Below are 24,486 nucleotides of genomic sequence, written 5' to 3' on the forward strand. Positions count from 1 at the left end.
CTCTCCGTATAGTGTGTTTTATATCCGTTTCTCAGCACTCTTAATTGTTGATGATACAAACGCGCAACTTCGTAGCCAATCTATATTAAATGAATAAAACGCTCAGTGTCTGGAACCTTTAAAAATGTAATGGAAATAAAGCATTTTCAATATTTTTAAAAATGTATGTTATTTATTTACACAACATAATTTAAAAATTAATAATACTAGTAATAAATAGCAGTAGTAATACAGTATGGAAAAAAATACAATTAATCAAAATAACCCAATGCACTGGGTTAAAATAACCCATTGTTGGGAAGGTGCTATAATAATCTATAGTTGGGTTATATGTTTTGAGTATTTTTAACCCAAGTATTTTAACTGAGGTTTAGTTAGAAGTTTTTCAAAACCCATTTTATTATGTGAAGAAAACTTTCAGAATCTAAATTTTATTGTGGAATGTAAATATTTCATGGATGTTAAATGTTCTTCAAGGAGCCATTGATGCCAGTAAAGAACTTTTATTTTTAAGAGTGTGAAATGGTATTATCTACCCTGACCCACTCAAATTGTACAGGCCTGTAGCCAGCCTGGCCGAAGGGTTGATTCTTTTTTTTTTTTTTTCTTTTTTTTTCAAAAATCGAACCTTTTTGCAGTTATACACCTCATTTTCTATTGAATTATGACATTTAAATACTGCATTTTAGTGACATTTTAGCCACTATTCTGAATTAGCATGTAGGATGGTCATTATAACCACACTTTTTTTACTATTTTAGCTAAAATAGTGTTAAAAATCAATTTTAATATGGACCGCTTTTGGTGCTTCACACCTTTTTATTAGTCATTTTTTATTTCAAAGTTCAAGATTTAAAATAAGTTACTTGTAAAATGTTTTCTCAAAAATACAGTAGCGAAAGATGACTTCTTTCACGTCATATTGTATGTTTTCTTGCACAGCTGGATGTTAGATTCATCAAAAATATTTGTTAGCATTGGACAAAACTGATTAGCAGAAGTCACAACGAAGCACAGCCAACAGAGGATTCTGCTTGGTCTTAAAGCCTTTCTCAACGATTTATTTCACCATGATGGCATAGCAATCAAAATAAGACAAATGAGCTCATGTATTTGACAAATTCTGGACCTTTGTCAGTGAGGGGTGGGTCTTCCAAATCACCCGAATCCCCTGGCTATCATTTTACGGGCCTGCAGTATCATTTTAAACCGCATATGCCTTCTCGAAAAAAATACGTTTAGACATCGTCATGCAAACGAAATCGCACGAAAATGATGGACTAGCCATTCGCGTTTGTTACTGGCTCAAGTTTTCTGATCGGCTACAAAAAGATGGCTGCTGCGCAGTTTATGTTGTTTACAGGGCCCAGGGCCTTGACCAAGGCAGGTGTGATATCTCAGACTAATTTCTGGTATCTCTCAGGTATAGAGAGACATTTGGTAGCCTGTTCCGAAATAATCTCTCACAGAACTGAGACACTTTGTTTTTGATGTGCTCCTCGTCCACCGTGGACGCGTATCATTGCCGTAGTAATCGCATATTTCCGATTGTTTATCAGCGTGTTGTTTTGTCTTTTCCAAATAGTGACTGAAGTGGGGGTTATATTAAAAACGCCCTCGATTTTTTTCCACGGGCTGTGGTCACGCTCAACGGGCTTGACAAGCTCGCGCGCTGCTTATTATTCATGACGATCTCGAGCTGTTTCGGGATGTTGAATAGCCTATAATAATAATACACACAGAGAGAAAAAACAGCTCAGGATCAAATGGGCCAATTTTCCACGCCTGACACCAACTGCCGCCGTACGGTCGGATCCTGCAGCCGCTCCCGCGATAATGAGCGGGATTTGTTAAACAGTAAATTAATGAATAATGAAATATCCAGGTTGATCAGTTAGGCTCGTGCTGCCTGCGGTCATCCTGCCTCAAGCAGGAATTACGCGCGCGCCCGGCGCGTGTCTGGATAAACCATTTTTACAGTCCATTGCGTGACAGCGAGCACGGGGACCTGCGCACAGACAAAGCTCTTCTCCGTCTTCTCATCTCCGGAAAAATATTTATAGCATATGATGGAAAAGACACTTATACGGCAAAATCTCTTTTACTTTATTTTATTTAGAAATTAAGTCCGATTTGTTTAATATAATGTATTTTTAATGTTTTTTTTTTTTTTGTATTTGTGTGTTTACCTTTACCTTCTTTGATCTTTAAAAGAATAAAATAGATTTTTAATGACCGGTACTCCTAACCTACCATGAATGTTTGGTTTCATCTTGTGATAAAAGAACTCGAAATGGTTGGGACTAGTCTGATAAAATCAGGGCTAATTAGTAGTATAGCCCATAGGGCATTTTGTTGTTGCTCATTCTATTTTTATGCTTTGGATGTAAAAAAAAAAAAAACATTCTTATATAGGTTTATCATTAAAACATGTGGTTTAAAGTAAATAATTGTTATTGAGTATAAAAAACAAGGACATTAGATATGGGTTTGGTCTTCTGGGGTTTTGTTGTATTTTTTTCTTTTAGAGGTAATGAGAACCGAGTTCGAGGGAAGGATGAAAGATCTCGGCTTGTGTTGTTTCAGGTCCCGTGGGTAAGAGTGAGGCTAGTCTTTTTTTCTGCTGAAGAGAAATCTCTGAATCTCGTAGAGATCCACGTCGCTTGCGGACATGCGGGTGCTGCACCTGGGTCACAATACTTCACGCATGAGGAGTCACGCGACGGAACCCGCAGGCCACGCGCTCCTCCGCATTAAATACACCAGCGCGGGCTGATGCGCGCGGGGACTCGCGGGGGTCTGACCTGCGGCCGGGATATGAGTTCACTTTACTGCCGCCACTGCGGACACACGCCTTCAAGCGATGCTTTTCGATACATTTTGGCATTTCTTGTTTGCCTTAAAACTAGACAGGAAGATGCAGATTCAGAAGTCTCATTTCCGTTTTTAATTTCCGAGCTTTTATTTAATCTGATTGCATTATAAGTCCGTGTGATAATGAAAACATGACTAGATGTTGATGTTCAGAATGACGTAAATGTATGAAAGATTCTGATATTAGCTTCAATTTTTAGCTAATCCGCATTGATTATGATAAATAACGCTGTAATTATTGCATTGTATGGTGAAGTTATTGTAACATTTAATAGGCTATTATTGCTGTAAAAGCATCAATTTTATTGATTAGATTTTATTTATTTTATTTATACACTTGCTGATTTATTTACAGCTAACAATGTAAGTAAAATAAATTGTTACAGTGCTCAGCATATATGAGCTCACCCCCCACAAATCTCTCATTTAAATTAATATTTTCTAAAGGAAGCTTTACAGTATTATATTTGTGCTTATACATTAGGTTAGTCAGTACTGAAGCCAAATCTGGAGCTAATCTAACAAAATAGCTTACAATAATCGTTCAAAAATGAGTACCCCAAATTTATATGTTAGGGGAAAATATTTAATGAAATTCCCTAAATAGCAAAATCAAGATACAGTTTTATTGAAATGTTGTAGTTTTTAATTATTTTGCATGAATTTAAATGTTTTATCTTTAAATTTCTAAAGATATTCTGTGACTAAAATGTTATTTTAATAAATATATCTGTTTAATAAATCTGTTTTGTTCAAATGCACCAATATATATTACCCATATTCACTGAGAAATGGATGAAAATATTCATTTTAAAAATGGGGTGTACTCATATATGCTGAGCACTGGCTTTGGCTTTAGGGAAAGCATGCATTTTGTGGAGGCTTGTTGAAATTTAGTTTTTTAACGTCAGTGATTTTTATTTTTATTTTTTAATAACCTAATTTTTATAATAGCCTAAAATAAAATATAAATGCAAACCATGCAGTGTTATAAAATGTATTATGTGGCCTGCCGGATTTTATGATTGCGTTTAAAAGAATTACTTGCAAATGAAATAATTCGAGGGATTAATGGCAGCATATTCATTCGATATTTTAATTATTCTCAATTTATGCGCATTTATTTTATGCTGTTTGGACATTTACGCACCGTTTTGGAAATATTACCTTAACGTTTATATATATGAAACAAGAAGATAAAGGGTTACCACACATCAACAACTACAATAAAACACGATTTATTCTTATTTCGAGGTAAATGAAAATCACCAGACAAGAACCAACTTCTAGCCTTCACCACATAACACCGTATCTATGAAACAAAAAGAAATAAAAAATACAAGATGCTATCTAAAACAAGCGTTCACCCACGCACAGAGACAGTCACAGATAGACGACCCAGTCTATTCCTATGTACAAACGCCCATTAAATTAAGCATAAATAAATATATACAAACATAAATAAAAGAACCTTCCGCACACAGGTAACCAAATATTAACTTTGACAGACAGGCTATAATCCAGCTTATTGAGAGAGCGCGCCCTCGCTCCGGCTGAGGTGTGCGCGGAAAGGCTGCGCGTGGCCGTGTTCCAGCACGCGCGGTCACCTGTGCAGCCGATAAGCAAACGCATATATCCCATTTTTATGTCCATTTTTTTTTCAACACCACGGTCCAAGCAAGCTTCAATCCAGCTGATGCAGGGATGTAAAACAAATAAACACTATTTAAGCTTCGTCTCCGTTGGTTTAGTTCGGTGTAAATGCTATATTTGAAAAACAAATACAAAAGCAATAGATGAAATATCAGTCGTGATTGCATTGAGCTGATTACCATAATAAAGAAACGTACTGAAAATATCCAAATGGCCAAGACAGCACAAGCATTAGCAGTTTAAAATAAGATACAACCAAAACATACAGTTTAACTCTTGCATTTCTGTGGACAAGATAATCTGGATATTGCCAGAGATGTTTTTGAGGAGAATGGAAAGTTTTAGAGTTGTAAAATTTGGCTTGTAATCTGTATATGAATAAGACTTAATTTCAATGATTATGTGAAGTGTGTGTGTGTGTGTGTGTGTGTGTGTGTTTTTTTTATGGGAATGCCAGGCTATGGTGAATATTTGTCACAATACCAGATATGCCTTGTTGGACATCTACATCCTCTTTTTGGCAAACACTCCATTTCAATCATCCGCATATATTAATAAATGCAATAAAATCTCTGTATACTGAATACTGTATCTCCTTTTCAGGACCATTACTTCCTTTATGATCTGAAGATGATTGTGTGAATTTATTTTTTACTGCAGCGGTATTTTTGGCAAAACTTGAATGTACTTAAATATCGCAGACCTTTGCACCAATAGTTTTGTATAGTAATACGTGTAATTAAATATAGTAGTTAAAAAGTGTCTCCACCAATATTCCAAGCAAACCTGTCCTCCAAAGCGCTGGCCATTACACTCAAATATTAGATTCATGAGCATGTGTGTGAAGGACAGCCTGCGTCTGACGTTGTGTAAAATGTGGTACTTTTATACACAAAAACACACACGCACTCTCTCCTCAAATGTTTTCACACTCGCGCACAAATGAGATGAAGATGGTGTCTCAGCAGACTCGCGTCCTCCAGTCTTTATTGTATCGTATCGTATCGTTCCTTTAGTTTTCCCATGATCCGCTCTCCACCCAGAATGCAAAACGCAATGTCATAAAACTAGAGTTTATAGAATCTCTGAACATCTCTGCTTCCTTTATCGTATTTCCACAGTTCATTTCCTGTGTTTTTCCTCTTTCTCTCCGCCTTTGGAGCCGTCTGCAGGTGTGTGTCGGTTGGGAGTGGGGTTGTTCAGGAACATCTTGTCGAGGCCTTTAAGGGCTTCAGTCAGGTAATTCTGCAAAGCCGTGAGGGCGGCGCAGATGGCTGGAGAACCAAAACCATGCGTGATGAAGCTAAAGTGTGACAGGCAGCTCTGAATTCCTGGCTCCAGGATGGGCGAAGGCCGAGAGTTCCCTAAAGGAGTGCGATCCTGAGCCAACAGGTCCGTGAACTCCTTACACAACTGCCTGAGAAGAAAGGAAAACACGCATAGGTTAGCTTTGTTTTCATTAGAGCAGGGGTTTCCAAACTTTACAGCCCGTGACCCCCAAAATAACAATGCCAGTGACTCGCGACCCCCAATATCCTCGGAGGTGGTTATAAATGTATAAACCGCGCACACAATAGGCCCAAGTTTATTCATCATTTAAACGCGAGTGCTGTAAAGGTGTCAAAGTTTAACTTGGTGCTATAAAATCAATCTGACGCAATTGCTGTGTCTCTAATATAAATAATCACTCTAGGACTTTTATTTGCATGTTGTTTTTTCAATGTAACTCATTCATTCATTCATTCATTCATTTTCTTTTCGGCTTAATCCCTTTATTTATCCGGGGTCGCCACAGTGGAATGAACCGCCAACTTATCCAGCACATGTTTTACGCAGTGGAGGCCCTTCCAGCCGCAACCCATCTCTGGGCAATTCAATGTAACTATTACCTACAATTTTGTTCTTCTGTATATTATGGATAAAATATGGTAATTCTAATAGTTTAATAAAATGAATTAGATTTTTGACCATCACGAAGCGACACTCCCATCCTTAATGTCTCGCAACCCCCATTTTTGGATGACTGCATTAGACAATCCAAAGAAATGCAACCAAAATATAGAAAATAGCTTGTTTCTCTTTCTTATATCAAAAATATATGTACTTTATTAGCATTGGTGATTCTGTGAAGAACTTTTAGCTCTCACAAAACCTTCCTTTTAATGGAAAAATGTCAATAAAAGTTTTTGAGGTACCTTTTTTTTTCCCCTAAGACAATTTTCATGAAATCTGCATATTTGCTGAAACGCTATTGAAAAATTGCAAACTTTTTGAAATCCAGCCAGAAATAGGAAGAAAATCAAACTATTTTTTTTAAACTCAAGACATGATGAAGATGTCATATTGGACACACGAGGGTCACTCATGAACATTTACTCAAAGGAGAAGAACCCCCAAAATGTCAGTTAAACATAAAAAAGACCAAACAGTTAAACATATACATGTGAAATTGCCTATTTTTAATGGATTTTTGTCATTGAACTTTTTTATTTTGAACTTTTATACCCCACACCACATAAAATTCACTATACAAATTCAACATTCAGGAAAGTAATGTAAACAAACTATAATAAAAATAATAGCAAAACAAAATTATAACAAATATAAAATAATACAATACAACAGACAGCCAAAGTGACAACCCTTTAATTTTCTTTTTCATGCTCTCCAAATACTGCAAAAAGCTACCCCATTTCTGATTAAAAGTATGTGTGGAGTCCTGAAGTCTTGCCAACATCCGTTCATATGATACAGCTTATTTTTAATGTTATCAGAAAACGATTTTTAAATTAAACTTTAAATGAAATATTTTTAAATGTGAATTCCTCTAGAATTGTACAATTTTTATAAAACAAAAAAAACAAAACAGTTTTTCTAAGGTTTACTTTTATCTTGTATATTGTTTATGTATTTTGTCTCATGCATTATTTATTGATGTTGATGACTTTTTATTGTTAAAATACTTCTAGAATTATAGAAAAGTGATATTTATAAAATGTACATTTGTTTAGCCAGAGAGGCTGATATGGCAATAAACTCAAAAATCTATCTTGAGAAAATTGCTTGTTTCTTTTTTTTTATATCAAAAGAAAGGTGCTTTTTGGCATTGATGATTCTGTGAAGAACTTTTAGCTTTCACATGAGGTTCTTCGTAATGGAGAAATGTCATTACTTTTTTGAAGAACCATTTTTTCATTCCCCAAAGACTCTTTTTCGTGAAAACGGCATAACTGCAAAACATTTGCTTAAAAGCTTTTTTTGAGAAAATTGCAACCTATTTGAAATCCAGCCAGAAATGGGAAGAAAATCAAACCATTTTTCGACATGATGAAGACATGATGAAGGTGTCATATTGATCACATGAGACTCACATATGAACATTTACTCAAAGGAGAAAATGTCTACAGTAAACAGTTAAACATATACTTGTGAAATGGCCTATTTTTAATGTAATCAGACAACGATTTTTATCTGGAGAGACTTTAAATGAAATATTTTTAAATGTGAATCCTTCTGGAATTGTGCAAGTTTTGATCAAAGGTAACTCTTAAAAAACTTAGCTTTTTTATCTCATATATTATTATTTATGTGTTATTTATTGATGTTAATGACTTTTTATTGTTAAATTATTTCTATAATTATAGAAAAGTGATATTTATCTAATTTATGATTTTGTTTTTGCCATGACATATCCAGAGAAGCTGATATGGCAATAAACTCAAAAAACTTGAGAAATTAGCTTGTTTCTATACTTTTTATAAAAAAAATATGTTCTTTATTAGCATTGATGAATGTGAAGAACTTTTAGCTTCCACAAAAGGTTCTTTATAATGGAAAAATGCCATACATTTTTGAGGAACAATTTTTTCATTCCCAAAGACTTTTTTACGGCAACGGCAACTGCAAAACATTGCTCAAGAGCTTTTGAGAAAATTACAAACTTTTTGAAATCCAGCCAGAAATAGAACGAAAATCTAACTTTTTAAAAAAAAAACTCAAGACATAATCAGAAGATGTCGTATTAGACACGCAATACTCACACATGAACATTTATCCAAAGGGGAAAAAACCCAAAATGTCAATATTGAAACAGAAGCCAAACTGTTTAACATATACTTGTGGAATTCCCTATTTTTAATGTTACTAAACAACTATTTTTATCGGGCGAGACTTTAAATAAAATAGATTTTTAGATGTGAATCCTTCTGGAATTGTGCAGTTTTTATCAAAAGTAAACTGTCTTATTTTTTATTTATCTTATATATTATTTGTTTATTTTATCTTATGCATTATCTATTGATGTTGATGACTTTTTACTGTTAAATATTCTTATAATTACAGAAAAAAGTGATATTTATAAAATGTTGTAAACTTGATCTGTTTTTTGTTTTGTTTGCCATATAGCCAAAGAAGCTGATATGGCAATAAACTCAAAAATCTATCCTGAGAAAATTGCTTGTTTCTCTTTCTTGTATCAAAAGAAAGGTGCTTTTTGGCATTGATGATTCTGTGAAGAACTTTTAACTTCCACAAAAGCTTCTTTATAATGTCATTAAAGTGTTAAAAGTTTAAAAATGTCATTAAAGTGTTATTGTTTTTAGAAGAACCATTTTTACATCCCCTAATGGCTCTTTTCGTGAAAATGGCGTCATTGCAAAACATTTGTTTGAAAGTTTTTATTTGTAAGAGTATGTTTTTGTTGACGAACTGTTCTGAATGTTTAAATCTTCACTGTAAAAATCCTGGGTTCCACACAATTCCTTCAAGTTGTCCCAACACAAGTCGATTAACTGTACTTAACTTAAGTAGTTTGAGCATAAAACTATTAAGTTGTCCCATTAAGAATCTTAAACATTCATGCAATCTTTCCATTCCATAAAAAAATATTATGAGTCTAATAGTATTTTTATTTATTTATTTAGTAATATATTGAACTAAACTGAACACTAAAAGGTTCTTAAGGGAATTAAGCAATGTGATTCTATGCCACTGTTGCAATGAAATTATTTTCTTTAGGAACTTTTGCTATCCACTTACACTAACAAAATAATGGTTAAGAAATGTTCATTGAAAGGATTTTTGGGGAAACAAAAAGTAGTTCTTTGGATTTAACGTATTCTTTAAAACACATTTGCAGCAATAAAAAAGACTTTGGGTTGCAAACTTTCTGTGACTAATCAGACTAAAAACTTAATTTCTAGTGGATTTCTGTAATTAAATCTTTTAGACTTTGGTCAATCTTTAACATAAAACATACAATGAATATAAAATATATTATGGACTGGACTGTACCTACAGTATAGCATGCTTTGGCAACCAAATGCTTAATTTCAATGTACCACTTGCAAATAACCCAAACGTTTTTACTATTTTGTTTTTTTATCAGATCTTTTAGAGCAGATTTCTCACTGAATGTTTTTTTATCAGCGCTGTTTTACTGTATAGTATATGAACGTATGAAAGATGAATGGAATGCACTTAATATCACAGCTGCATTGATAGTTTTATATAAAAACTATAATTGGGTTTAATGAGATGAACTGGACTGTAACTATATCATGACACTTTGTTGTAACATGTATATTTGCTCAAGAGAGCCAGAGATTTTGTTAGTTCCCATTATTACAGACAATCTACAATTTCTATTTAATAACAAGAAACTATCGCCGGAGGTGGCAGCCTCAGCTATCAGTGACGTTTATTGGAGAGTACAGATATTTAATGGAGAATTTGATGGTAAATGTATTTCTACACCTCATGGGAAGGAATTATTATACTTTATGTCTGCCTTTTGTGTAAGGATAAGTTATCATGCTGCTTAAAGCATTGTAAAAAGGTTCAATCAAGGGGGGTGGGGGTTGGGGTTACATTTTTGGTTTCCCAAAGAATGTTTTAGATAACAGAATAATTTTTAATTTTAAAATGAGTGCCTTTTCATTTCTCTGTGAATTTTTCTTCACCTATAGGGAAAAATGCCCCTTTTAACTTATTATTGAACCAATTATGCCAACAAAAAAATATTTTTATTTTTTTAGAATTTAATAATGTGCTAAATTTCAGATTTGTTTATAAATTATAAATTTGTTCATAATTTATAAATTTCAGTTTGATGTTTTTAAAAGGACTTATTTCTTTTTATGAAGAACATGATAATAATCTAAAGAGCTTTTTTCCATTTTACAGAACCCTTTGTGGGGTGTTAGAAGCCTTGTTGAGGTGTTAAAGGTTCTTCATGGAACCACTCAAGCCCATTTAAAGGGATAGTTCACTAAAAATGAAAACTGTGCCATTACCCGTTTCAAAGCAGTTTGAGTTGAGCAGTTTGATTTGCGATTTAATTTTGTAGTCCAGCTTCAGCTCAATAATCTGTTTCGTAGCTTCTTACTGCTAAAATGCAGTGAGTGTTAATTAAAAAAGGAACTGAAAAGATATTAACTTACTTAAACATTTATTTAAACTCATTTTTAAATATTCAGAAATGAAACACTAATTTTTCTTTAGAGCAAACAGTAAACACAAATAAAATGACCTTTGCTTTCTGTAAACAAGTTAAACTCAAATTAGGGAGATTCGAATTTGCCTCATTCACACTATGAGCGATTCGCAGCAGCAAAGCGACAAGTGTCCATTCATTTCAATGGAGAGCCAGCTACTTCCGGCAACCTCCGTCTATGTGAGCGACCGTTGGCGACCAGGTGGGCGTGTTGAGCGACGTGACAAAGTTGAGAATCGTTCAACTTTATGCAAATGAAGAGCGATTATCTTGAGCATCAGCCAATATGAGCACCAGTAGAGCTCATGTAATCCTCTCTCGGAGGCCGGTTGTATTCACCGTGGTGTAGATCTGCGTTTGCAGCAGATCGCAACCCAAAGCGACAGACAGCTACGAAGTCACTGCTAGTGTGAATGAGGCATTAGTGCAGCGTATTATAAAAACAAAAAATTAATAATTATAAAAATACAGATACTAGCTACTAGATAGAGTATCACTTGCAATATATTTTCAGTTGACTTTTTAGCAAGACACTCATCACTCAATTGTGCTCACTCAATTGGCTAGTAAGACTATCACACACAGATGGAAATAAAATAATACAAATATATTTCATATCACAGCCTCTTGCGATTAGTTAATTGCAACGTTTCAAATTGCAATTGCAATTCGATTTTGACTAATCGCACAGCCCTAGTGTGTGTGTGTGTGTGTGTGTGTGTGTGTGTGTTGAACAACAAAGAAGATATGTTAGAAACCTGTAACCATACCATGGAAGTCGATTGTTACACGTTTTCAACATTCTTCAAAATATCTTCTGTTTGTTAAACGACTACAAAGCTGAAGCTGGGTGTAAGTAAAAGGTGAGTAAATGATGGCAGAATTTTCATTTTTGGGTGAACTATCCATATACTGTACAAATGGAGCCTTTACATTCCAAAAGTAGTTATTTCAATTGTTGTGATGTCCACAAATATTAATTAAATAATAAATATTAATATTAAATATATAAATAAATATTAAATAAGTACATTTTTAAGTATATCCTATATATTGTTGTACTAATTGATGCTTGTCTTATGTTGAGTGATCATTACAAGCTTTATATTTCATTGCTTTTAGGAAAACAACCTTAACGTGAAACAGCATTCTGCAAGTGGGACTGTGTGGTCTAGACATGTTCTGTCTTTGGCAAGACTAGTCAGGTGGGTTTTAGGATAAGTCACTAGTACTAACTGTCTCCTATCCAATTCCTTTAACATCTACACCGCTGTGATCCAATCAGAGAATGTCATGACATTTTTTTTCCAGGCACATCAAGCATGACAAATTCTTCATTCGCATTTATCAGAACATATCAGAAGGTACGTGCTTGATCTTCTCTATCAGTAAAAAGAAAAGTGACCTGCTCGCTCATAGATTACCGCATGCATTTTTCAAGAAATGAATTTAAGTCATGAGTTGAATTAAACAGTGAAATGGAACAGAGATCAATTTCCATTTATAAAGCTCACAACAGCAGCTGAAAAGAAGTCAACTTGCTGTCATGGATAATCTGACTTATTTCTTTATACATCTGCATATTCTTTTAACTTGCTGTGAAATATTGATTATAAAAAGAGAATTCATACATAATATCAAAGCTTCTGTAGAGCAACTTTCATTCATGAATTATCAACTCTGTGACTTCTCCATTTGGGATTTTATGATGAAATGAATCAGATCAAAAATATATATATTCCAATTTGTCAAACTTTCACACTTCAGAATGTAAAAGTAAAAGATAACACTATATCAGATCCATATTTGTGCATGTCAGTGCCTTATATGCGACCGAAAAACCAGTCATGTCATTTATTTGAAACTGACATTTATAGATCACATGAATGCTGAATAAGTATTATTTCTATTGATGTTTGGTTTGTTAGGGTACAGCAGTATTTAGTTAATATATGACTATTTGAAATTTGCAATATGAGGGTGCATAAAAAAAGCAAAACATTTAGAAAATCGCTTTTAAAACTAGCTAAATGTAATGCTTAGCAATGCATGTTACTCGAAAATAATGTTTAGATATATTTATGGTAGGACATTTACAAAATATCTACATTGAACAAGATCTTAATGTAATATTCTAATAATTTTTGGCATTATAAAATATAAATATAGAATTTTGACCCATATTTTTGGTGTTTCTAATATTCCAGTGCAGCTTAAGAATGTTTTTGTGATTTTTATGCATATGTGATTGCATAAAATGCTCTTAATGATCTCACGTAATAAATAAAATCTTTAAAAGAGATGTTCTGACAGGTTTAGATTTGGCAGTGATGCTCAGTAGCTGTGGCCGCATTCATTGGAATAATGGGTAAAAGGCGTGTTTCTCATCCTGCAATAACCCAAATGTCTCCCAAAATATTATTTCAATTTCTTAAAGCCTAACATCTACTTTAAATGAAACTCTCCAGCTTTAACGGCCCATAAAAGAGATAGAGAACTTCAAGTCCTCAAAGCAAAGTCTGCATATTTCTGCTTGGAGAGCAAAGCCCATCAATTAGAATAAAGCCATCAATTTAACTTTCAGTCTACTGGGAGAGAGTCTTTATCTGTCATTACAGGAGAATTATCCGTTCTCAGCATGTTTTACATCCTGAAAGAGGTACTGCTTTCAATATTCATGCTTTTCTTGCTTTGGGGAATCGTATAGGAAAAAATAAAGGCAGAACTTTCAGCCATATGCCCAGATGGCCTGACATACTAATGACCTTTCAACATTTGACCTCCATGTGTTTCTGAAATGGTCCACTTATTCCTTAACAATTTGGACGAGTATGCTCTAAAGAAATGCTGGGTTGTTGTAAGCAATGTTGGCTTAAACCCACCCAATGAATTAAAAATCGACTTCGCTCTGATCAGAAAATGGATAATTAGTTACGTGTCCAATGAGCGTTTGACAGCAGATATACACCTTAAATGTGAACAGTCAAAATCAGATGTTATTGTCGGCGCCAATAGCCTAGTGGTTAGTGTGTCGACACATAGCACCCAGGTGCTCGCGGCACCCAAGTTCGATTCCCGTCTCAAGGTCCTTTGCCGATCCTTCCCCAGTCTCTGCTCCCCACACTTTCCTGTCTGTAAATCTCCACTGTCCTATCAATTAGGGTGAAAACCTCTAAAAAAAAATTATAAAAAAATCAGATGTTATTATCAGAGCTAGGCTAATTTATAGGGAAAAAAACCCACGGAAAACTGTATCAGAAATGCAAACAGCAGATGCTATTATCCTGATGTTTAGGATATAAGTTTCTAATTAAACCCAAGCTTTTTGTCATATTTATTTTATTGACCTCTGCTGTGTTTCTGAAATGGTCACATTTATTATTTATTAGAACTTCTGTGTTAAGCGGCTTTGACACAATCTACGGTGTAAAAGCGATATATAAATTATAAGGATATTATATATAAGGAATTGAATTCCTTAACAATTTGGATGTGTATGCTCTAAAAAATGCTGGGTTGTTGTAACCAATGTTGGCTTAAACCCAACCAATGAGTTAAAAATTGCAATTTAAATTTAATTGAAAAAATAAACCAACTGACTGGGTTAATCCAACATTTTTAGTGTGTATTAAAGGGGTTTTGTGACCAAAGTAAAAACAAAAAGTGCTCAGGGATAGCTTACATTATGTGTTGGTGCTCTTTGGGTAAGAGTTTCATCAGAATAGACAGCAAAAATCAGTCCAAGGCACTCAAAAAATGTGAAATAATATTAAAAAGCCTTTATTGACATGGCTAATCCTAAAAAAAACTGTGCCTACACGTTTCAGCAAGGAACTACCTTCATCAGAGTAACAGTGATCAGGTGTGTCTGGAGTTTCTTTTGAATGCTACGGTCTCTTGACTCATTAGAATATCTAAACAATACTAATATAATATATTGAACACAAGGTCGACTCAACAATCATCATTAATTCAGCATTGATAGAGGGGGGAAAACTAATTATATTCTGCCATTTAAAACCTGCAACTAGAGTAGTTTGATACAATTATTTGAAATGTAAAAAGTCTACATATTGAGAAAAACACCTTTAAAACTGACTAAATGTAGTTTATTTCATTGACCTCTGCTGTGTTTCTGAAATGGTCACACTTATTATTTACTAGAACCTCTCTGTTAAGTGGCTTTGACACAATCTTGTAAAAGCGATATATAAATAAACATGAATTGAATCCCTTAACAATTTGGATGTGTATGCTCTAAAAAATGCTGGGTTGTTGTAACCAAAAACCAACCAATGAGCTTAAAATTGCAATTTAAATTTCATTGAAAAAATAAACCCAATTACTGGGTTAATCCAACATTTTTAGTGTGTATTAAAGGGGTTTTGTGACCAAAGTAAAATTATTTTCTGCCAAAATCAAACAAAATGTGCTCAAGGGTAGCTTAAATAATGTGTCTGTGCTGTTTGGGTAAGATTTTCATAAGAATAGACAGCCAAAATCAGTATAAGGCACTTGAAAAATGTGGAAAAATATTAAAAAGCCTTTATTCGCATGCCCTAAAAAACTGCCATACACGTTTTGGCAAAGAACTGCCTTCATTGGGGTATCATCAGGTGCATCTGGAGATTCTTTTGAATGCTACGATCTCTTGACTCATTAGAATATCTAAACAATACTAATATAATATATTGAACTCAAGGTCAATGCAACAATCATCATTAACTCAGCATTTATAGAGGAGGAACATTTTTTTCTGCCATTTAAAACATGCAACTTTAGAGCCAAGATACGACTATTTGAAATAAAAAAAAATCTAAATATTGAGAAAAGCACCTTTAAAGCTGTCTAAATGTAGTGCTTAGCAATGCACATTACTAATCAACAATCTTTTGATATATTTAATGTAGAAAATGTACAAAATGTCTTCATGAAACATGATCTTTATTTAATATTGTAATTATTTAGCCATAAAAAATATTAATTCATTTTAAATTATTATTCCAACAGCATGTACGCAAAACTACTTGTGTCAGGCTTATAAGAGTGCTTTGAGGTGCAATGTAATCTGAAACAAGGATTTGAGCAAACGATCATACTTCAATCTCTAAAAGGTCATTTGTGACAAACAGTTCAAATGCCTCCAACTGGCAGTGTTGCAGAGCCCTGCTGCGGCATCTGCAGTTGTCTAGGCTTGTCAGATTTTGACCCACATTCGCTTTCGCGTCTCAGAACCACAAACAGTCTTGTTGTCCAGTCGGGAGTGCGCAGCGCGCCTCTCTCTCTCGCTCGCTCATTCCAGAGCGACAGAACGCGAGTGCCCGAGGCGCGTGCAGGGGCGGGGGCGCGGGCGCGGGCTGACTGACGGGACTTTGACAGACAGACTGTGAAAGGAGAGGCGAGGGAGGAGGGATGACCTTAGGCAGAACTTCAAGGGGAAAGCTGGCACTTTAAGACTTGAAACATTTCACTTAAATATAATGAGTTTCTAGCTCGGTGCCAGGCTGAGATGGATAAGAGACGCGTGTTTCTGGTGGACCTGAACTGCCTCATTAGAAACCAGCTAAACGTGTCAAAACGCACCAGGCACTAAGCGGACAGCCATCAAAACGACACACTCCCCTGCAATCCGTGATGGATTCAACATTTGCTTGGAAATGTGACTACACATTTGTTCAGATGAGGGCGGCAAGCAGGTACTGGCTTCCAATGAAAAGCAAAAATCTCATGCAGTAAACACATTATGCACGTACTTTGTGGCGAGCAGCATGTTCTTTCGCGAGTGCAGTTCGTTTGGATCTGTGTGCTGTCTGTTCAGATATTCAGACACGGCTTTTGTGGGAAACTCAGTTTCACAAATGTAGCCGAAGTCCCGAGCCAAATGAACAGCTTCTCCTGGAAAATGAAAAATAAACACAATATAGTGAAACGGAATTACTCCACATTTTCGCATTAAACATTTCTGTGCGAAATTACAGCTGTGGCTGCAGCTCAAATGAACTGGAGGGGAAATAGCCTTTTAAACAAAATGAAGGACTGCAGTGTAAAAGCAATCAGACAGTCAAAACAATAATTATATGAAATTATCTGTAGTGGTTAAAATATCGTTTTCGTGCTGCATCTGTTAACTATTTGCACCGCCTGAGGGATCATAAGAAAATAAATCAGATTAGAGAAACTCCCAAGGCAATATATTTTAATTTCTGCACTTGGTTCATTCGTAAATCCAAATTTTCGTTTGAGATTTAAATGGTAAATAACTTTAGATAAAACAACAGCATTGCTTTTAAATTGTGAAAAAAGCTGAACTGCCTTGTTTTAGTCTTCTAACTTGAAAGGCCTAACCTCTAAAAGACATAAGAGTAAACAATCGAGGTTACGGAGAAAAGAATCAGTGAACAGGGAAATAAAAATCAGATGTGCTGATTTACCTTCTACTAGAGACGTCAGTAAAGTGACATTCGCTGCTTTGCGTCTCCCCGCGGGCAAATTCAAGCCGATTTTCTCCAGCTTTTCCCTCAGTGATCTGCCGCCATTTTTTGACTTCGCTCTGATCAGAAAATGGATAATTAGTTATGTGTCTAATGACGGATTGACAGCAGATATACACCTTGAAACGTGAACAATCAAAATCAGATGTTATTGCCAGGACTAGGCTAATTTAGAGGGAAAACAAAAACGTGGGCGTTTTATTAAACGTCCGCTATAGACTATTTAAATGTGGTTATTTCAAGCAGAACGTAATGTTAAAACAGTTCTCTTAACATTATTTATCAATATGTAACTCTTTTGGGGTTCTTGGAAGCGATAGAAATTAAAAATGTAACATGAAAAACACTGGGACTATTGTTTTAGTTTACATCCCTCAAATTGGTTTATATCAGAAAATGCGAACAGCAGATGCTATCATCTCGATGTTTACAAGTTTCAACTTGAACTTGTTCTTTTTTATCTTTAATCCATTGACCTCTGCTGTATTATAATGTACATCTCGGCGGATATAATGATGAGCCTGGTCTCACCTTCGCAGAACCCCGCCAAGCAGAGACGCGTTCAGGCACTCCGGCGGAGAGAGGCGCCGCTGGACCTCTCCAACAGTCACTTTATATTTGGATGTGGAGCTAAGAAGAGACAGGCGGCCGGGCACCGAGCAGAAGACCTCGTTGACGTTCACGGAGATCCCTCCGATTAATCCGTCTTTGTTCATCATCAGAGAAGCGACGCTTTTGTGGGGAACTGGAACTGTGCGTGGAAAAAAATAAAAAAAAATAAAATTGAGCTACGTCCGAATGGTACACTTATTAAGACTTGAAATGATTTGTAGCTGCGTAACCTCGTGATGCTATCGATAAAACTAAGAAATACTATTTTAAAATAATATTTAAGACTTGTTACAGACAGTTCAGGCCTGTGAGAATATTATGTAATGTGAAATCTTGGCATATACAAGCGCCGTGAGCTCAAGCCCTCGGCTGGCCCGGGTCACCCCGCACGCGCCCGGAGCTGCCAGCGCGTGCTCCTGTTTTCATACGTTAATCCCACGTACAATTGAAAGCAATCCAGAACTGTCAATACATCCAAACAATGCAAAACCCTATGCAATCCTATTAATGAGGTTATCATATTGCCAAAATTATCATCAACGGTGTAGGCTACATTCTAAAAATGGAGTGATGGACCAATTTTAACGGGAACGTTTTTCAGTTTCCAACGTGATTAAAACTGTAGCATTACGCTTTCAAATCTTGTTAGGCACTGGGATTTAGTCCTTTCTCTTTATTCCAATTCAGTCACACTTTCCAGTAAGCCCTTGTTTCCACTTTGACATTTCAACACTCTTTACTGTGCTCATTTATAATATTATTGATTGATGACCGACACGTGCTAATAACATTAACCACCTATTTTACAAATCACCCTCACACACACTCACATTCTGACCGTCAAACGACGTCTACTAACTTAAGCGCTAATGGGGTAACGAGAGCTCGAGCCCGCGGAGATCTCTACAGGGGATAATAGAGAAAACGAGCTCTAAACGAGCTCACGAGATCTGCGCTCAGAAAACCATCCATCACAGCGGCCACTTAAAGGCCGTCTCTTCTGGGAGGCCCGTGTTCCGTTAACTAAATTACCGGCAAGCGTCCCTCATAACGGACAAATATTAACACGAGCCATGGGAGTGTTGCTGGAGCTGTTACTGACTGCATGATGGTCTAATCTCATAGCAAATATATCAAAATCTCCGTGGAGAAATTATATCAACAAAAGAGTTATTTTTTGTCCAAGAAAATGCACATGGGCATATACATAAATCGGGAATTTGAGCTACTGTCATATTAAATAAAATAAAACCGACTTTAGTAAAGTGTTATAAAGACACAAATCCATTTTTTTGTGATGAAGTTATAACAGAAGAGAGGGCCTATAAAAATCTAAATCTCCACTTTCACTCGCTTTGTGTTCAAGGTTAAGAAAATAAGTAGGCGACATCATTTGAATACCAGATATGATTCAGCGCATGCGTAAAAAGGTGTACCAAGGTGTATTCACCTGAAATGACTTTTTGCCCTGAATCCATAAACAGCGATTCATTCATTGTCCAAGGCTCAGCGATAGCTTATATTCAAGTATTACCTTTTCACTTTGACATTTTCACAATTCCTCCAGCCATTTTCATATTTACCTTTTTTAATGACGGACTGATCCAGAATATTCATCGCGCCATTGATGTCCTCCACAGCCTAAAAAACAGCATAATTAAAGTATGTAACTTTTGAACTAAAGCTACATAGAATTATCTGGTTTTGATATGTTCAGAACAATGCCCCTATACGAATATAAGTGGATTTGTCCAGATACATTGCCAAAAAATAAATGAATATATAAAAATAAGATTTACAGAGAAAAATAAAAGCGTTAGCAATTGATAAAAAGCCTTTTAATAAGGGTTTTATTTCATGCCATTGTTATCACTAAAAAGTCGTTCATAATTACAATTTCCTTTAAAATTCTCAGAATTAGTTTTCTTGTTGGCTATTTCCTAATGTATTAAAACGTAAACTAATCTGAATTTAACTAAATCAAAACAATATTAATCAAAACATCCTTTTATTAAAATAAGCAGATAAAATAAAGGAATCTCCCAAATATGCGACAGATGTCAGTTACACTTTATAGTCATTTTGAGAAGAGATGCAGACAATCATTGTCCATTCAACTGAACGAGGACAGGCCTTATTCTAAAATTTACATTACGGGTAAACATGTCAATTGACGAAATTAGACATGATGTGAGCAGAGATATATCGATCAAAAAACAGATGGTTAGAAATGTGAACCGAGCAGACGATACCCTAAAATGATTTGCTCTTTGTCAAGTTTTCATTTTAGCTATGGCAGCATGATACAATTGTGAGTTAACACAACATCAGTTTTCCTCAACACAGTAAGATTATTTATAATGATATTTTTGTGGTATAAAAAACAACAAAAATGATTGCCAAGAAAGCAAATTATTCTTTCAGATAATTAGCAAGCCTTTAGGGTTTTTTTAAATATTAAACTCTTACGTGTACGTGTGCTAAAGAGAGTTTGGACTCCTTTAATAACATTGTTCAGAAAATAGAGTCTGTTTAAATTTGTTTAATGCATCACATAAATTGTAAACAGGTCAGAAAACTTCCTGAAATTTTACAGAATTCTGCCATAATACAGAGCAATTCGTTATTAATTTAAAATTCAGCAAAACAAAATAAATTCGTTAATAAAAAAATATTAAATGCACAAGAATTTTTTTTTGTTTTGCGATTTAACCAAAAAAACGAGGCTAAAATCCAAGCCGTATATTAAGATTAAAAACTAACCTGCACATCATCCATGCCGTGCGCCAGGCCATGAAGGGACAGACCGTCTCCCATTCCCGCATCGAGCCCGTGATGTGTGGAGTGGAGAAGCACGTCCGGCCGGCGCACGGTCGAGTAGTCCCGCCGGGGGTCCAGACCCGAGAGCTGCGGTAAAGAGGCTCGGGGCTGCGGCAGTAAACCTCCGCTCTCCGTGCCCTGCAAGTCCTGCCGCTGCCTGGAGCCCCACGGGTGCTGCTGGGGCTGGTGAAGAGCGTTCAGAGAGTACGGGTCACTGACGTGTGAGTACGGATCCTGACTCTGGTGATACGGCAGAGGCTGGTACGGCGGCGGAAAGTACGGCGGTTGGAAGTCCGAGGAAGGTGTGTGAGAGAGCGGTGGGGCGCTGGAGTACGGTCCCTGAGAGACCGAACCCAGCTGGGAAAGTCTTGAACTGTGGCTCGGTACCCCATCGTGGCGGTCCTTTAAACGAGAAAATAATATGAAGACGATTAGAAACAAACATTAATTTTATTTAGTGCTCTAAAATATGGATAAATAAACTTTTCAAAAAATGTTTGGCTCTACTGGAATTGATCCATCAATATCCAAAAGAAAGCAGTCAACATATACAGCAATCCTATAAATATTGCAAATACTTTTATTTATAAAACTGATTCGATTATATTGTTTAAAACATATCTAATTGTATATTTACACATAGTAAAACAAGTTTAGGATACTAAGCTTGCATCATAAGCAAGACCCACACACCACCTTTTTGCACAGTGCATTTACTCAACTACAATTAAGTACTTTTCTTGTTATTCTCAAACTCACCGTGGAGGAATATGCGTGCACTAACATCTGGGCGGAAATAACGCGTAAAGCAAAGTGACTCGCGACAGCACGACAGACGCTCGCCTGAAGAAACGCGCTCCCTTTTCAACTCCTCATGACCACACGGTGCAAAAACTAGTTTTTTCAGCTTAAATGACTTTTTCCTACAGAAATCTGCTCCTCCACGTCTTGGGTTTGTTCTTTCCGATCCGGCGTTCTGATCCAGAGTGCGGCGCTCCGTCCGTTCGCCTCGCTACACCTCCTCAGAATAATTGTTATTCATGACTCCTCTAATATTGCGGGAATACTTAAAGCAGTGGGGAGCAGCGGAGCGTGAAGGCGCTGCTGCTGTAAGTGACGTTCATTCAGGAGGAGGAAAACACTCGTGCTCTGTTTTATTCCCCTCTCTGTTTGAGGTCCGACATGCACTGCTCTGGACCTCTTTCTTTTGCTATTGTTGTCTTTTATGTTATTGTTGTGTGCGCAGGGTCCATTTATCTCCAGACAGAACAAACGAATCGCCGGAATCAGCTGCTTTGAGCAGGGCAGATGGACAGAGGCCTCATTCAGAATCAAAAGCACTGCTCACATACTCATAATATCCATTATAACCACTATACCACAACAAATATTGCTATTCAGACCCTTGCTATTCAATGCTCACACTACCAGATTCCATCACTAAAGATAGAAACGTCATTCAGTTTATTAAGTACCACGTCATTTTACTCACTATTGTGTTACCATTCACAATCAATACACAAATAATGCTCAATAACAATGCTATGTCCTCCTAGTTTCACATCATACCATGTGTTTAAGCAGGCCCAGCTCTTTGACACACACAACCATGCACATACTGTAATACGATAAAGCAATCTTGATGCATCAGCGTGGTTTAAACTATTCCTGGAAATGTCTTAAGCTAAAAAATAACAGCTTTAGTTTTAAGGTAATTTTGTGGCGTCTGCGCTGGGTGACAGTTTAAAGTCCTCCACTAATAGTGCCCCATTAAACAGCTCGTATAATGGTCGATTTCACGGACCGGGGTCGAAGTGTTTAATTACACGCGTGACGGTGACTGTGAGAGAAAAGCCATGTGTGACTCTCTGGGTCGGCATCCCGCGAGGCTTTTCCAAAAACCACCACGAGTCTCTCCCACGAGCTCGAGCTCATTCATAGGGAATCCACGGGACTCCCACGCGTGACTCTTGCGTCCTCCTTCCATCTCTGGATGCGATTCTCTTATGAATAACTCTATTGCATGAGTCTCAAGAAAATGGTAGAAGTTTTTCCAGTGCGTTTTATGATTGAGACTTACCGTTTTTTTGTCAGCTGTCATGCTAGATCTTTTAGATTTAAAAAAAATCTCATTTGGAATTGCATGAATAAAATCGTTATAAATATACACATAATCTGCCTTAAAATAATCAGTGTACAGAGATGATCCTTATAAAAAAAGAATTACAATGACCGCAACTTAAATTATTATTATTATATTACATTTTTACATTATAAAAATATTATTAAATATTTTAATATTAAAATGTGCACTGAAAACTAGATAAATAACGTTTAAATTAATGCAACATTCTAAAAATGACTTCATTGTTAAACAGAACATTGCTTAGAATGCATGGAACGAAATCGAATTATGCGAACATGCATTCTATTTTAAATCAAACGTTCATTATTTGATTTATCCTAGAAATAAGCAGTATAAACCCCACATCAATAAAAGAGACAAATATACTATAGTAAAAAATAATGCACGGCCGATTGCAGCATTTTCCAGTTATAAAACAAAGTATAAAACAGATGCAGATACAGTTCTCTCATTACCTCGTATATATCTTCATACTTGACATTTTCCACCAGTTTCCACAGCATGTTCGCGCGCTGATCCCTGTATAACGAGTGCATTCATGTGAAGAGTGAAGATCTCAACTCTCTCTCTCCGTTGCTCTCTCTCTCTCTCTCTCACTCTCTCACTCACTCGCCGAAAACGTAAAGCTCACAGAAAATCCCCTTTTGCTGTGTTTGTCTGCGTGTGTGCTGTAACGGCGTTGATACAGTGAATGTCTAATGTTAAGTGTGTTGACTTTGGGTTGTATGTAAACCTGCTGCAGGGGGGATTCGCCGAGACTCCGCTCCATCATCAACAGCAGATGAACTGAACATTTAACTAACACTGTCTGCCATTTTACATGCACGAGACAACGTTGGATTTAAAGGAAAGATATTAAATAGTCGATAGTTGTGATTATACAATTTTAAAAGACACTATGCACGTTTTAACCTATATAAAATACGTAATAAACATCTAAAATGCATTGATAGGTTGGTAAATATTGATATACTTTAACTAATCTACGTGCAATTTACCGAAAATGTGAAACGAGTGGACTTTTTTTTAGCGAGTATCAGATCTCTATCAGATCTGTAAGCAAACATTACCTGAAGGAAGCCAGGTCAGAAATCCAAAGGCGCTTCAGTGAAAGCGACAGTCCAGTGCGCCACCTGCTGGTCACTGCCAAATACACTTGTACGCTGAAAAGAAAACGAAAAGCTCTTTAGGGTGAGACTTTGACTGGAAATAGTGCATTTTCGCCTTTTTTCGAGGCTCAGTGATTAAGATTTACTCTTAAACTTTGTCTCAATGATACTCACTGTTTTTAAATGATCTGACATCCACAAGAACCGCGTTTGTCCGAGCTCCTGTTGAGTTTACCTATACTCACAGTCCTGCTGTAAACCACCTGCCTGAATTGACCCCTCGATAAG

At 36.0% G+C, this 24,486-nt stretch overlaps 1 protein-coding gene across 2 annotated transcripts; it reads right to left on the minus strand.

The window, feature by feature from the left end:
• Window positions 1-4,096: 4,096 nt before the first annotated feature.
• tfap2b (transcription factor AP-2 beta) lies at window positions 4,097-23,625 on the minus strand. Of its 2 annotated transcripts, none has more exons than XM_056445503.1 (7): window positions 23,545-23,625; window positions 20,887-21,345; window positions 19,707-19,764; window positions 18,043-18,262; window positions 17,452-17,570; window positions 16,774-16,915; window positions 4,097-5,944 (listed from the first exon to the last, which is right to left on the minus strand). In XM_056445503.1, exons 1-7 carry the CDS (start codon window positions 23,623-23,625, stop codon window positions 5,650-5,652), a joined length of 1,374 nt encoding a protein of 457 aa, XP_056301478.1. In that variant the 3' UTR covers window positions 4,097-5,649. The 2 variants fall into 2 exon arrangements, with proteins under 2 accessions (XP_056301478.1, XP_056301479.1); XM_056445504.1 differs by lacking the exon at window positions 23,545-23,625 and adding an exon at window positions 21,703-21,956.
• Window positions 23,626-24,486: the final 861 nt, after the last annotated feature.

Source organism: Danio aesculapii, chromosome 20 (genome assembly GCF_903798145.1).
Source record: "Danio aesculapii chromosome 20, fDanAes4.1, whole genome shotgun sequence".
Taxonomy (NCBI): domain Eukaryota; kingdom Metazoa; phylum Chordata; class Actinopteri; order Cypriniformes; family Danionidae; genus Danio; species Danio aesculapii.